We start from the raw sequence: 17,211 nt of genomic DNA, 5'->3' as shown, positions 1-17,211 counted from the left end.
TAAATGGTTTTTAAATCAGTTGCAGTATGCACACAACAAGTGCAGGCAAAGACGCTGACCACTACCTTCCACTGTTCTTTACCCCAAACGAGCTAACTGATTACAACTAGGGAGGCAGCTTCTCGAAAAGAATTATGCCCAAAGCAGAAATACAGAAAAATTCCCTAAGAAACAGGATATATGAGTGGAAGGAGCAAATGAGGAATAATGAAACAATGATTTTAACAAGAGATTCTTCACCCTAAGACATGTATTCCCTAGACAGACCAAAAAGTCCCTGGGTTCTTACCTTTCTATCTAGGACAGTATCAGATAAGGCAATTAATATTCCTAGGAGAATATTATTTCCAAGAAAGCACAAGCTCACAAACAAAAATAATTAATATCCTAAGAAGCCCAAGTGCTGAGAAGGAAAACTGAACAATCTCAGTGGAAGGGAAGAAAATTAGTAAACAAAAGCCATCAAAAACTTAAAATAACCACAATAAATACGTTCAAAATGATACTGGAGGATACTGTAAAAAAATGAAGCATGACCAAGCAATCACAAAAAAACAGCTAGTAATACTGGGTATAAAAATATTACGGTGAAATAAAGTATACAGCAGGTTTGAACAGCAAAACAAATATGATACAATAATAAATTAGTGAGTCAGAAAAGTGGTACAGGAATTCAACAAAAAGGCACAAAGAAAGGAAAAGATGGAAAATATAGAAGTTAAGAGAGATGAAAGAAGCAAAAGTGCTATATTCACAAAATAGGAGACCCAAACAGAGAATTTTTTAAATAAAAAATATTAAATCTTAAATAATTTTGAAACCTCCACAAAATGGATAAATTTCTGGAAGGCTTTAAAGACTCCTCCACCTCTCACCCCTAGACATACCTACACAAAACCACAGGCTCAGTTGTATAAGGATTGAAAAGAAAAAAATAACTATTATTTGCAGATGATATAAATCAGATAAAATAATAAATCTAATAAAACAAAATACATAAGCATTCAACCAATATTTGTTAAATATAAAAATGAAAAAAGAAACAAAAACAAACAAAAAAACTCCTTGATATAGATCATGTCTGAATGCTAGGTACAATTATGAAATAGGCAAATTTTATCTCGATCATCACTCTCTCATTCCTAAAGGCTCTATCATAATTCTTCTTTCCAACCTCAACTCCCCCTGCACCTCCAACACACCCGATCAACTACTGGGTCCCTCTTTTCACATCATGTAAGCTGCCAATTATTTGTCCTTAAAGTGTTAGCTACTGAATGTTTAAATGAGCAATTCTCAAACTTTTGGGTCTCCAGATCCCTTTCCACTCTTAGAAATTACCAAAGACTCCAAAGAGTTGTTGTTTATGTGGATTATATTTATTGATATTTGCTGAATTAGAAATTAAAAGTGAGAAATTCACTATCTTTGCCAGGTGATCACAGTCAACATCAAAAGTGATAAGTCATGTTGATAGTGTATACTTTTCCATAATGATGTGATGAAATGGCATTTTACCTTTGTGGTCTCCTCCCAAAAACCCAGTCTAATCATGAGAAAAACATCAGACAAATTCCAATTGAGGGACACTGCAAAATATCTGACCAGAACTCCTCAACACTGTCAAGGTCATCAAAAACAAGTAAAGTCTTAAGAAATTATAACTGCCATAAAACTCTTAGATGAAAAACATAGGCAGAACACTCTTTGACATAAATCGCAGCAAGCTCTTTTTTGACCTACCTACTAGAGTAATGAAAACAAACATAAACAAATGGGACCTAATGAACCACAGAAGCTTTTGCACAGCAAAGGAAACCATGATGCAAAGACAACCCTCAGAGTGGGAGATAACATTTGCAACAAAGCAACTGACAAAGGATTAATCTCCAAAATATACAAGCAGCTCATGCAGCTCAATATCAAAAAACAAACAACCCAATCCAAAAATGGGCAGAAGACCTAAATAGACATTTCTCCAAAGAAGACATACAGATGGCCAACAAACACATAAAAAGATGCTCACTAATTATTAGAGAAATGCAAATCAAAACTACAATGAGGTATCACCTCACACCAGTCAGAATGGCCATCATCAAAAAATCTACAAACAATAAATGCTGGAGAGGGTGTGGAGAAAAGGGAACCCTCATGCACTGTTGGTGGGAATGTAAATTGATACAGCCACTATGAAAACAGTATGGAGGTTCCTTAAAAAACTAAAAATAGAACTATCATATGACCCAGCAATCCCACTACTGGGCATATACCCAAAGAAAACCATAATTCAAAAAGACACACGCACCCCAATGTTCACAGCAGCACTATTTACAATAGCCAGGACATGGAAGCAACCTAAATGTCCATCAACAGAGGAATGGATAAAGAACATGTGGTACATATATACAATGGAATATTACTCAGCCATAAAAAGGAACGAAATTGGGTCATTTGTAGAGATGCAGATGGACCTAGTGAGTGTCATACAGAGTGAAGTAAGTCAGAAAGAGAAAAAAATATATCATATATTAGTGCATATACGTGGAATCTAGAAAAATGGTATAGATGATCTTATTTGCAAAGCAAAAATAGAGACACAGATGTAGAGAACAACTATATGGATACCAAGGGGGAAGGGGATGGTGGGAGGAATTGGGAGATTGGGATTGACACATATACACTATTGATACTATGTATAAAATAGACAACTAATGAGAACATATTGTATAGCACAGGGAACTCTACTTAATGCACTGTCGTGACCTAAATGGGAAGAAAATCCAAAAAAAGAGGGTATGTATGTATATGTATAGTTGATTCACTTTGCTGTACAGTAGAAACTAACATAACATTGTAAAGCAACTATACTCCAATAAAAATTAATTTAAAAAAGTAAAATAACGTTAATAGTAGGTTTTTTTGTAGATTATCATGTGAGGAAGTTCACCTCTATTCCTATTTTTCCGAGAATTTCTGTTGTGAATAAATGTTGAATTTTATCATTTAAAAAAAAAAAAGAAAGAAAGAAATTGTAACTGCCAAGAGAGCCTTAAGGAGATGTGATGACTAAATGTAAAGTGCTACCCTGATGGGATTCTGGAATAGAAAAAGGACATTAGGTAAAAACTAAGGAAATCTGAGACAAAGTATGGACTTCAGTTAATAATGTATCAATATGGATTCATTAATTGTATCAAATGTACCATACTATTACGTTAATAACAAGGGAAAGTGGGTACAAGCTACACAAAATGCTGTATTATGTTCAGAATTTTTCTGTAAACCTAAAAATTGTTCACAATATTTCTGTAAAACTCTTCTAAAAAATGAAGTTTATTTAAATTAAAAAAAAAAACACTGCTTAGGAAAAAATTAAACTAAGAAAATTTGAAAACACAAGAATACACAAGCATACACTCCATTAGCCAGCAGAGCAATGGCATAATCACACCTCATACAGTCTTGGGAAAAGTGCACTGTATGTTCACAAGAGAATGAGAAACAAAGCAAATAACATCAAGTACCACGGCATTACTACAAAAATAATTTCGACCTCACAGATTCTCTGAAAAGATCTTGAGTTCCATAGTCCTAGGAACACACTCCGAAAATCTCCAAGCATAATGGAAATACAAAAGATTTCTGGCTTGAAATTCTACTGATATACTGTGTAGACCACTGGCTATTTCTTTTACTTTTTCAAAGCTAACCCTTTCTCTAATTTAGCTCCCCAAACTTATTAAAGAGTCCCATTATATACCTGCAAAATGTTTACATTATATCATTCAAGCCTCTAATAGAATCAAGAACAACTTTTAACAAGTACAAAAAAAAAAAAGAAGGTACAATAAGAATCTAAGTGCTCAAACAATAGGAAATACTGAGTGATATTTTCCCACTTGGGAAGTTCAAACATTACAAATATTTAAGTACTGCTGTTAATTTATACTCCTATTGAATTAACAGATCTAAGCAACAATCATCAATGGCCACTATTATCACAAGAAGAGAGAAAATCAGACATTATGTGCCTCCTGATGGTAATACAGAACACCATCAATGAAGTATTCTTGTCATAAAAAATTGAACCTGAATCTGAGCAAGCCTCAGATTAGAACTGTCTACTGACCAATTTGCAAGAAATATAAGTAACTGAAGAACACATTAAACAATCACCATGGGGGCAAATCCAGATTGTGGGAAACGCTACAGGACAAATTAACCTTATTTCCTCAATAAATTGAAAAGGAAAATTAAAAATTGAAAAGGAAAAATCAAAAGAAGATACAGGAGAGACTTAAAAGATTAAAAAAGACTTAAGTGACTTACAAACCAAGTCCAACACAAAGAAAATAAAAAGAAATTTACAACAATTAGGGACGTTTAAGCAATGACTAGTTATTTGACTATATTAACGAATTACTCATTTTTAGAGTAATAATGATATTTATGGTTAAAGTTTTAAAGAAAAGTCTTTATATTTTAGAGATATATACTGAAATACTTATGAATAAAATGATGTATATGGGATTTTCTCAAAAAAATACGGGGTGGGGGCTTCCCTGGTGGCGCAGTGGTTGAGAATCCGCCTGCCGGTGCAGGGGGCACAGGTTCGAGCCCTGGTCAGGGAGGATCCCACATGCCGCGGAGCAACTGGGCCTGTGCATCACAGCTGCTGAGCCTGCGCTCTAGAGCCCACATGCCACAGCTACTGAAGCCCGCACACCTGGAGCCCCTGCTCGGCAACAAGAGAAGCCACTGCAATGACAAGCCTGCACACTGCAACGAAGACTGGCCCCCGCTCGCTGCAACTAGAGAAAGCCCGCGTGCAGCAATGAAGACCCAATGCAGCCAAAAATAAATAAAATGAATAAATTTATTAAAAAAAAAAATATGGGGTGGGAAGGCAGGAGTATACATGAAACAAGACTGACCTGAGTTGATAATGCTGAAGATGGGTGATGGGTACATGAGAGTTCATTATACTAGTTCATCTTATTTATAAAAACATATTTGAAATTTTATATAATAAAGACTTCAATAAAGATATCTATTAACATTCTTGAATGTGTAATTAATGTAAACTGTTACAGTTAGCAAGCAGCTATTAGGAAGATGAAGTTATTTTAATATAAAAGACAATAAGTATGTAGGTAATAAATTGGTAACTAAAATTTCTAGTTATTTTATTATTTTACATAAGAAGATCTCTGCAACCTAAGAATTTACATAATTTAGGGCCTTAATCTAACTGGCAACTCCCCAGGTGAGTTGCCCCAGAAGACTACCCAATTTTGGATTATTTGGCAACAGGACCCACTTCTCTAGACTGGGATGCACCAGAGGTTAGTACAATGACTGTGGTAGGCAGAAAAATGGCCTCCCAAAGATGTCCACATCCCAATCCCTGCAACCTGTGAATGTTACCTTACTTGATACAAGGGACTCTGCAGAAGTGATTAAGTTAAAAATCTTGAGACAGGGCAGTTATTCTGGATTATCTGAGTGGGCCCAAAGTAATCACAAGGGTCCTTATAAGAAGGAAACAAGAAGGTGAGTGAGCAGTAGATGCGACAACAAAAGCCAGAGGTTGAAGTAATCATGAGCCAATGAAAGATTGCAACCTCTAGACACTGATAAAAAGGAATGAATTCTCCCATAAGAGCCTCCAGAATGAACACAACACCTTGCTTTTAGACTTCTGATATCCAGAACTGTAAGATAATAAATTTCTATTGTTTTAAGCCACTAAATTTGTGGTAACTTGTAGCAACAAGGAAACTAGCATAATGACCAATGGTAAAATTTAATAGAATAGAAGTTCAAGTATAATGACTTGAGCTGCCTTTTGAGAAACTGAGTTGCCTATAAACTACATGTATTCATGCTGAGGCTGGATGACCTGCTGTCAGGGGATACTGTAGGTAGAATTCTTACATTAGTCAGATTGCTAGACTAAATGATCTCTAAGTTTCCCACAAAGACTAGGGGAAAAAGTAGCCACAGGACTCAGAGGTTTGCAAAAGGCTCTGCTGGTAGCATAATCTTTGTTAAAGATGAAAAGGCCTCTACTAGGCAATCCTGAAGTATACAGCATTAGCCAAACACTTAGCAGGCAGGTCTCAAAGGATATTCAAATATTAGATGAGCATATGTACCAAATTTGTTGACCCATTTATAATAGATGAGATAAGAAACTTCACAGCCCTTCTCCATCCATTCCCACTTTAGGATGGGGAAGGGGTATCTAATAAGAACAACCAAGTGCCATTGTGCAAGGATACTTTAAGAGGATTAGTAATTGGCATATAGATAATTTATCATTGAACTTGAAAGCATAAATGTCTTAAAGGTCAGTTATTGAGAAACCATACACCAAAAATACTGTCCTTATAAATATGCTATCACTAAAAACATACAATATACTAAGTCAATAATGATAATGATGAAGCTAAACTAATAGTACAGTTAACCCTTGAACAATGAGGGTCTGAACTGCACAGATTCACTTATAGGTGGATTTTTTTCAATAGTAAATACTACAGTGCTATATACAGATCAGTGGTTGGTTGAATTGCGCATACCGAGGAACCATGGCTCTGCATCGAGGGTCAGAGACTCTACCCCACCCCACTCCCACTAATCATTCAAGGGTCAACTATATTTAAACAAGAGAATAAAAATAGCAACATTTAAAATCTGTGACCCGCTGAAAAAATAATACTTGATGTTACCAAAAATTAGGCAATTCCATTAATTTACATGCCTATATACACAAGCTGTATGATGTTGTCAAATGCTATATATAGTAGCCATACTTCTTAGAATATGATTTAAATAATAAATAGTATTTATTATAAATAATAAATATGATTTAAAGCTCTCAGTAAACTCTAATAACATACCAATTTTACTTGACGAGCACTAAATCAGTCATGAAAAATTCACCTAGTAAGTATGTAAAAATCAAAGTTTCAGGAAGTCGGGTCATCTCTAGGCCCATCAAGAAGATACTCATTTACTACATTCTGAGAATTACTGAACTAAATCACCTTTGCAGTTCCTTCCATTTCACAAGGCATCTGATTCGAAGTACCCAATTTAAATTAGAATCTTAAGCAAGAGTTCCTCAATTAAGAGTCCCTTATAATACTAAAAAGATTTATATATATTTTTAAAATTTTTATTCTCTTCTAAAAAGTCAGTTATATAATCAATTTTTAATACAACAGAAGATTTTGACCTCTAATAGACTTCATAAAGTAGTTTCCTCTGGTAACAGAAATAATTTATAAGATATTCAAAAGATATGACTTTCCTTAAGGTAAGGAACATATTCAAATTTTTTTTTTTAATCTAAAGGTATATTTCACTTATTTAGTTTACCTCAATCTATCAATAAAAATTTGACCCCTACACTTAAAGGATTTCTTAGTAGTTAATTTCCAAAGTGATATGAGTTCTGGACTTTTACAAAGTTTTTTAAGACATATATTAAACGTACACTTGTGTTCTGAAGTATATTAGTACAGTATAAAAATTCAATTCATATTTTTCAGTATTTACTACCTAAGACAAACAACACTACCACAAAAACAGAACTAAACACAACTGGAATAATAAATGAGCAAATGAATTTTTTTAAAAATAGAAAGCATAATCTTATATAAAAGAAGAAAACTGAATAAATGGACACGAAAGTCAATTGAGTCCAAGCTTCCACTACCTCACACCAAGACTACCATAGTAGTCTCTTAATGAATATCTTTCTCTCTCACTCCTCTAAATCACCTTATATCCTGCTTCCAGATTCATCTTGTCCACTTTTATAAAAATATTCAATGACATACCACTGTCTACAGAATCAAGTTCAAAATCCCTGGTCTGGCACTCAAAGCCTTCCCTAAGTTTGGTCTCTATCTGCCATGTTGATCATTATTCTTGTAAACAACATTCCCTTCCAATCTACCTTCATCAATTTTTCTACTCATTTTCCCCTGAATAAACCCTGAACAATTAATTCCCTGTTTAGCCTTGCCTCTTGCCATCCTCCCTTCCTAGAATGCTCTCCTTGCTCACTCTCAATCCTATGATCCCTATTACCTATGCTATTCAGAGTTTGTGTTCTCTTAAGAAAGCTTCTCTAACTACCCCAGTGTATAGCAACCGCCCAGTTGTCACAACTTGAATAACTATGCCTTGTTCATGTTCCTCATTTAACACTTAGTAAGTGCTATTATTGCCTTATCTATCCATCCCTCTATTTAGTCTTCTCAAAAATAAACATAATTCAGACAAACGACATTGTATATCTCTTAGCATCCCCTTCACTGGGCACAGTACTTTGCACAAAGACTGCATTCAAAAAAAGCTTACTAATAATATTCTGAAAACTAGTGCATGCAATCAGATTTTTTACAACACTGCTACCTCATACTGACATACTGCTTTATATTTTCAAAGAACTTTCTGGTTTCACTAGATCATATTGTCCCTCTCAAGCAGGAAGGATGAGCATTCTTGCTTATATATTTTTTATTGAAGTAGAATATCTGCCTCAATATTTTAGGTAGCAAAAATGAGATTCAGAGAAAGTGTAAAGCAAAAATTACCCAATAGTGTTGGGCTTTTTTTTAATGTGTTTTATTGCTTCTCCTGCCTCTTAACTTTATCTTTTTGGAGAGAAGCCTGAATATTAATAATTATATTAACAATAACAATAGTGGCTTTTATTTATTGGATATTTACAATGTGCACAGATGTGTAAGAGGCATTTTATAGATATATTATCTCAAATAAAAATCAACAACTCTGGGAGGTAGATATTACTATTATCTTTATTTAATAGATGAGGAAAACTGGAAACCCTGAGAATTTAATTAATTATGCAGGTCATACGACTAAGTGACAGAGCTCAGATTTTAACACACAGCCAAATGTCTATGGAGCCCATGTTCTTATCCACCTCTCCTAGATCTAAACAGTAACTAGCTTAGGCCATGCCGTTCAAAGGTGATATTTTATAAATAGATAACTCAAAGGTGGACCTCAAGATTAGTTTCAAATACAGACTATTTCAGTAGTTCAATTTTTGGTATTATTGTCTCTAAAATGAGCTACAATATTTCACAGAAGAAGCTTAATGAACAACAAGAAGAAAACTGCTCTTGCTGCTTTTTTTTTTTTTTAACACCTTTATTGGAGTATAATTGCTTTACAATGGTGTGTTAGTTTCTGCTTTATAACAAAGTGAGTCAGCTATACGGATACATATATCCCCATATCCCCTCCCTCTTGCATCTCCCTCCCATCCTCCCTATCCCACCCCTCTAGGTGGTCACAAAGCACCGAGCTGATCTCCCTGTGCTATGGTCTCGCTGCTTTTTAAATAACTTGCTCTAACCTCTCAATATCAACAGAACTTAGAATAAAAAATGATTAAAACTTTATCCATATAGATATTCTGATACAGAATTTAACACTATCTACTTAGATATTTACTCTAAAAGGTACCAATAAATTTTAAGCAATTCTATTCAGAAAGACAGATACATAGTCAACATGTTAGTAGCAAAGGAAAGTATTCAGACAGACAGACCAACCTCAGTTCCATCACTTACAGGGTGAGCTTTTAGAGAAGATAATTAACCTCCTTGAACCTATTTCCCTATCTTTAAAAGTGAGGATAAACAAACATCTACCTTTAATGGCTGTTGTGAGGACAGTCTGAAAAAGTATACACTTAGAAAACAGCAGCTGTTATTACTGGTATTTTTACTACCACCAAAAGATTTTAAAGATTTTAGCTAAAAAAAAACTTAAGAAAGTCCAATAGCATTAAATAAGAAAATATTTACGGTAAAGTAAATATCATGTTCCAACACAAGGCTTAATCTGAACTTTTTTTTCTGAAGATATAGTGAAAACAAAATAACCTACCATCGGTTTTCCATTTAAAATCGCTGTTACAATAACCTTCTTCATAAACCAATTTACGTCCATGTCCATTTTATTCTCTATTAACAAGTTATCATTTTAAAGTTTAACTTTTCTTTGACCATTAAAGAAACAAGTTTGAACCAGAAATTCAAAAAAGGTTGGGACCAAGTTAACACAAGTAAACAAAACTGCATTTTGCTATCAATCATTAGACTGATTCTACATTTGAGCCTGAACAAAGGACATTCACTAAATTAAAATTCACAAACACCTCAATTTAGTAGTGACTCTCAACTTCATAGCAGTATGAAAGACAGAAAAGTTGTCCTCTGCATTATTCCAATAATGTAAATTTGTCAAATAATCTACCACCTAACAAATCATAGAGCTATCACCTGGCTACATTTTACCCACTGGCACCTTTACTTTAGGTAATACAAACATCCCTAATAGTCTATAAATCAATATTTAATGGAATCTTTAAAAAAGGAGAATTGAAAATGAAATGATCCTAGAGCAAAATGTTTTTGTACAGTGACAAATCATCATTTAATCCACACCCTACTGGTGAATTTTTATTTTTTTTTTTAACTTATTGGATAAGGTACACTTAACCAGTACCCCCACCTATTTGTTTTAATTTCAGAATACAATTCAATCACAACACAAGGCAGCAATATTTATTAAATTGCTATACTTTTATATAAAGAATATATGTGGCAACTGCTCTTAATTCTGAATTATTTTAACTGTTTCATTCTATCTACAGCTGCACATGATGTGAGATTTACAGGCATTTAATTTCCTTAACTGTTAACAACCTCTTGATTTCAGTAAGGCAAAAAGTTTCTTGAGGAAAACAAACACAAACTTACATCAGTATGTCTTACACTATATGGCTGGGAAAGCAAGGGAAAAGAGGTAGGAGATAAGGCAGAAATAGCAGAAAACTGGGCTTTGTCCTAACAAGGTTTAAACTATCTGTAATTTTCATATCAACAGAGGAATTAAAGTATTATTTTAAAATACTTTTTTAAAAGTTTGTTTTAAATACATTTTTAAAATAAAATGATGGCTTACATCAAACACTTTCCAGCTGTAGATGGTAGTACCTTATTATGCTGTATTTGAACCACTCACCAAAGTTCGGTCAGGTTCTCCATCTGCCAAACCAGCCTCCATAGTGAAAGAAGATACGTTTACACTTCTCTTTCCATTAATATTTAGTCATCCTGTAAATCCTAGAAGAAGAAAATCATATGTATTAGTTCTGGTATAAAACTGTGATAAGTGGGAAATAAAGCATTAAGTATATAAGGAGAGAGAAATCATTTTAGGCTAAGGTTATTGGGAAATCCAATAATGGGAAAAAAAACCAAACAGATTTTGCCATGCACCTTGAAGAATGGTAAAAGTTCAGCAAAAATGAAAGAAAATATTCCAAGTGAAGAGGAATAGCAAGAGCAAGGTTAAAGATATGAGACTGTTCAAAATTTGAAAAGATGACTGAATCTACTTATAACTAAGGAAATAAAATTATATTTTTTTTCATTATTACATTGGCAAAAACTAAAAAGTGTGCTACCATCCAGTGTTGGTGAGAACATAGGAAAATAGATGTTCTCATGTACTTTTGTGATAAGAACATAAATCAGAACAATTGGGGAGAGGACAATTTAAAATATATATGCTTTAATCCAGCAATTGCAAGGCTAGGAATTATTCCACAAATATATTATACAAATGCACAAAGACATAAATAAACACATCCAACAAAGTAATGGGTGAGAAAAACTGGAACCAGCCTTAATGTCAATCATTAGGAGCTTGCTTAAATTATACTACATACATACAATTGAATAGCACGCTGCAATTTTTAAAAATGAGTTAATATCTGTATATACTAAACTAGAAAGAAGACCACCACACATTAGGTGGACAAAACAAAATAATAGAACATAATATATAAAATACTCTTTTTGTTTCTGAATTTTTCATTTTTACAATGAACATGTATTACTTTTATACTTCTTTTTATTTTGAAAAGTCTTAGAAGTAGGTCTTCATCACTTTTCTTTTGAGTTTTTTAACTAACAAAGCCTCCAAGATGAACTCCTACAGTAATTATATATATATTCAGAAGTCTCTAATAATCTCTCTAATAATTCTTCCTTACAACAGCTAACAAAATTAAAACCAAGAAATAGGCAGACTTCTAGTCATTTCCTGGAGTTCCAAATCATTTTCTTGTTTTTGCAAGTGTAAAAGGCTGCACTGAAATATAAATACAGGATGACCCATCCTGTGGATACGAGTCAGCCTCTTTCCCCAGCCAATCCTGCCATTGTCCATGGGCTCATGAACAAAGTAGCCACCATGGTAGGGATGCAGGTTATGCATGGGTTCAGCAACATGGACCTCCACTCACCAAGACCAACCTGGCTACTGCCACTGCTGAGTGCCAAATCTGCCAGCAGCAGAGACCAACACTGAGTCCCCAGTAGGACACTATTCCCTGAGGTGATCAGCCAGCTACCTGGTGACAGGTTGATCAGACTGGACTGCTTCTATCATGGAAGAGGTAGTACTTGATTCTTACTGAATAGATACTTAGTCTGTATACAGATTTGCCTTCCCTGCACAAAATGCTTCTGCCAAAACTACTATCCGTGGACTTACAGAAATGCCTTCTCTATCCCTACTATTGTTCTACAAAGCACTGCTGCTGATCAAGGAACTCATTTCACAGCAAAAAAAAAAAAAAAAAGTGTGGCAATGGGCTAGTGAATTCGCTAGTCTTACCATAATCCCTATCATCCTGAAACAGCTGGCTTGATAGAATCGTGGAATGGCCTTTTGAGGACTCAGTGAGAGCACCAGCCAGGTGGCAATACCTTGAGCGAGGATCTCCAAAAGGCTGTATATGCTCTGAATGTCCGCTACATGGTGCTGTTTCTTGCATAGCCAAGATTCACAGGTTAGGACTCAGAGGAAGGAAATGCAAGTGGTACCACTGACTATTTATTGACCCACAAGCAAATATTTTTGTTTATTTATTTTTATTGAAGTATAGTTGATTTACAATGTTGTGTTAGTTTCTGGTGTACAGCAAAGTGATTCAGTTATACATATATATATATACATATTCTTTTCCCTTATGGTTTATTACAGGATATTGAATATAGTTCCCTGTGCTATACAGTAGGACCTTGTTGTTTATCTATGTTATATATAGTAGTTTGTATCTGCTAACTCCAAACTCCTAATTTATCCCTCCCCCACCCCCTTTTCCCTTTGGTAACCGTAAATTTGTTTTCTATATCTGCGAGTCTGTTTCTGTTTCATAAATAAGTTCATTTGTGTCATATTTTAGATTCCACATATAGGTGGTATCATAAAGTATTTGTGTTTCTTTTTCTGACTTACTTCACTTAATATGATAATTTCTAGGTCCATCCATGTTGCTGCAAATGGCATTATTTCATTTTTTTTACGGCTAAGTAGTGTTCCATTGTGTATATATACCACATCTTCTTTACCCATTCATCCGTCAATGGACATTTAGACCGCTTCCATGTCTTGGCTGTTGTAAATTGTAATTAGAGTTTTCTCTGGATATGTGCCCAGGAATGGGATTGCTGGATCATACAGCAACTCTATTTTTAGTTTTTTAAGGAACCTCCATACTGTTTTCCATAGTGGCTGCACCAATTTACATTCCCTTCAACTGTGCAGGAGGGTTCCCTTTTCTCCACACACTCTCCAGCATTTGTTATTTGTAGACTTTTAAATGATGGCCATTCTGACCAGTGTGAAGTGGTACCTCATTGTAGTTTTGATTTGCATTTCTCATACTTAGCGATGTTGAGCATCTTCTCATGTGCCTATTGGCCATCTGTATGCCTTCTTTGGAGAAATGTCTATTTAGGTCTTCTGTCCATTTTTTGATTTGGTTGGTTTTTTGTTATTGAGTTGTCATGAGCTGTTCGTATATTTTGGAAAGTAAGCCCTTGTTGGTCACATTGTTCACAAATATTTTCTCCCAGTCCATATGTTGTCTTTTCATTTTGGTTATGGTTTCCTTTGCTGTGCAAAAGCTTACAAGTTTGATTAGGTGCCAGTTGTTTATTTTTGCTTTTATTTCTATTGTCTTGGGAGAGTGACCTAAGAAAACATTGGTACAATTTATGTCAGAGAATGTTTTGCCTGTGTTCTCTTCTGGGAGTTTTATGGTGTCATGTCTTACATTGAAGTCTTTAAGCTATTTTGAGTTTATTTTTGTGTATGGTGTGAGAATGTGTTCTAACCTCATTGATTTACATGCAGCAATCCAGCTTTCCCAACACCACTACTAGCAAAAATTTTTGTTTCCTGTCCCCACGACCTTATGCTTTGCTGGTCTAGAGGTCTTAGTTCCAAAGGGAGGAATGCTTCCACCAGGAGACACAACAGTGATTCCACTGAACTGGAAGTTAAGTCTGCCACCTGGCCACTTTAAGCTCCCCATGCCTCAGAATCAGTAGGTAAAGAAAGAACTTACTGTGCTGGCTTAGGTAATTGATTCTAATTACCAAGGGGAAATTGGACTACTATTCCACAATGGTGGTAAGAAAGAAAATGTCTGGTTATCGGAGATCCCTAAGAGCATCTCTTAGGACTACCATGCCTTATGATTATATTCAATGGAAAACTACAATAGCCCAACCAAAGCAGGACTACTACTGACTCAAACCCTTCAGAAACAAAAGTTTGGGTCACTCTACCAGGTAAAGAAAGAACTATGGCTATCTGAGGTGCTTGCTGACGTTAAAGGGAATACAAAATGGGTAGTGGAAGAAGGCATTTATAAATACCAGCTACCACTACATGACCAGTTACAGAAATGAGAATTATAATTAGTTATGAGTATTTTTTTCCTAATTTTGTTATGAATATGTTTCTGTGTGTATGCATCAAATAACTGTTTTCTTCCCTCTCTTATCTCCTTGTCATATAACATAAGATACACTGACTTTACATTATAGTATTTAAGTACTGTTAAATATTTAAGTTATAGGATATCAAGGAGAGTGAACATCACCCAAGGACTTTGCAGCCTGCCCTGCAATTTCAGGCTTGCCAGCCCCCACAATCACGGGAGCCAATTCCTTAAAATAAAGCCACTCTTTCTTCCCCTCTCTCTTTCTGTATACACATATATCCTATTGGTTCTGTTTCTCTGGAGAACCCTGACAAATACAATATGTATGTGTGCATTCATATCTTATCCATATAAATATAGATATATTTATCTCATTGTTCATTCTCACCACCTACTGTGCTCTCCTTTGTATCTTCTTTATCACAAAAGCTAAAAGTATGAGAACTCCATTTTGCACATATCTTTGCCCCTGGAATTCTGTATGTGATTTACATTCAGCAAATGCAATGCATCTGCACAATATTTGGAAGGCAGAAGAGAGACAGAAACAAGGTCATTTTTCTTCTGAATGCCGTAGACACCTAGACTTTAACAGACATGAGGTTTTACAGTAATCACCAAATGCTCCCCTGCCAGTTCCCTATGTTGGTACTACCAGGCAGCCATAATCAGCAGCAGCAGTGACTAATCTGAAAGCTGAGAACAGCCTTCCAGGCTCTATACCTCCAGCTTTTCCAAAAAATTTTAAGAATCTAATTCCCCTTACTAATTTCCCTTTTGCTGTAAGTACCTATAGTGATTTGTTTTCCTCAATGAACCTGGTCTGACAAATTTTTTAAAAACTAAATATTTAAAATATATTGTACATTAGACAGTAATCAGTGCTGAGAAGAAAAAATTAGGAAGCGAGCAATTATATATGTCACAGTAGTAGGGAGAATTTTAGATAGGAATGACTGAGTCAAGATCTCAATAACATGAGGGGGTGAGTTGCTCAAGTATCTAGAAGACCCTCTCAGGCAGAATAGGAAACAGCAAGCACAAAGACCCTAAGGCAGGAGTATGCGGCATGTTTAAAGAACAGCAAGGAGACTAATATGGCAAGTGGAATAAGGAAGAGAGCAGTTAGCAATGAGAACAGGAAGATAACTATGTTCCAAATCATAGAGAGCCTAATAGGACAGAAGGACTTTGACTTACACTCTGAATGAGATGGGAAGCTATCTGCAGAAAGGAGAGCAAAGAAATAACAGGATCTAACTTATGCAGGACCACTCTGGCTGCTGGCTGAGAATAGATTACAAATTGGAAGACTATTGCTATAATCCAGGCAAGAGACCATGGTGGCTTGTGCCAGAACAGTAGCAAGAGATGTGGTGAACAGTATCAAATTCTTTAAATACTTTGAATATAGAGTCAAAAGGATTTGTTCATGAACCAGATGTAGAGTGTGAATTTAAAGAGAAGCGGGGGGTAGGACTTAGGAGGTCTGTGCCCTGAGCAACTGGAAGAATGAAACTGCCACTAACAGATATGGAGTACATTATGGAAAGACTTGAAGAGGAAAGAGATGACTATCAGGAGCTCCTTTTGGATATATTCACTTTGAGATGCCAGTTAGACATCTCCATAGAGATATCAAGTAGAGAGTTGGACCTATGGATGTGAGGTTGAGGAGGAGCAGTCAGGCTAGAAATGTAAACTGAGAGTCAGCATATAGATGCAATTTAAAACCATAAGACTAGATGAGATCTCCTTGGGAATCAGTATAGACAGAAAAGAGGACTGAGTTCAGAGCCCTGGGGTATTCAATATCAAAGAATCGATATTTATAGAATAAATGAATAAATCCCAATTTTTGCTTTTCAATTTTCAGGTCTACTCAACATAATTACCTTATGTAAAGACAAAATTACTCTATATAAAAAGCAATCTTGAGAAAGAAGAACAAAACTGAAGGTATCATGCTCCCTGACTTCAGACTATACTGCAAATCTACAGTAGTCAAAACAGTATGGTACTGGCACAAAAACAGACACATAGATCAATGGAACAGAACAGGGAGCCCATAAATAAACCCACTCAACTATGGTCAATTAATCAACAAAGGAGGCGAGAATATACAATGGGGAAAAGAAAATCTCTTCAGTAAGTGGTGCTGGGAGCATGACAGCTACATGTAAAGGAATAAAATCAGAACATTTCCTCACACCATATACAAAAATAATTAAAACCAAAATGTATTAAAGACCTAAATGTTAGACCAGAAAACATAAAACTCCTAGAAGAAAACACAAGCATAACACTCTTTGACATAAATCGTAGCAATATGTTTTGGACCTGTCTCCTAA

The 17,211-nt window shown here is 35.1% G+C and overlaps 1 protein-coding gene across 5 annotated transcripts in view; it reads right to left on the bottom strand.

Moving 5' to 3' along the window:
- The window catches only part of OSBPL8 (oxysterol binding protein like 8), a 207,723-nt gene that overhangs the window by 125,229 nt on the left and 65,283 nt on the right, over nucleotides 1–17,211 (bottom strand). For 4 of the 5 annotated variants that reach the window (XM_007194985.2, XM_057556630.1, XM_007194987.3 and 1 more), the window contains one exon: nucleotides 11,080–11,180. In XM_007194985.2, the coding sequence (XP_007195047.1) occupies nucleotides 11,080–11,121 (42 nt within the window). In that variant the 5' untranslated portion in view covers nucleotides 11,122–11,180. Of the gene's footprint in view, nucleotides 1–11,051; nucleotides 11,182–17,211 lie in introns of those variants that run through there. The other variant, XM_057556631.1, reaches the window with a different exon arrangement.

This window comes from Balaenoptera acutorostrata, chromosome 11 (assembly GCF_949987535.1).
Source record: "Balaenoptera acutorostrata chromosome 11, mBalAcu1.1, whole genome shotgun sequence".
In the NCBI taxonomy this organism is placed as follows: domain Eukaryota; kingdom Metazoa; phylum Chordata; class Mammalia; order Artiodactyla; family Balaenopteridae; genus Balaenoptera; species Balaenoptera acutorostrata.
Note: the sequence above shows the minus strand (reverse complement) of the source record. Positions and strands in the feature narration are given on the sequence as shown.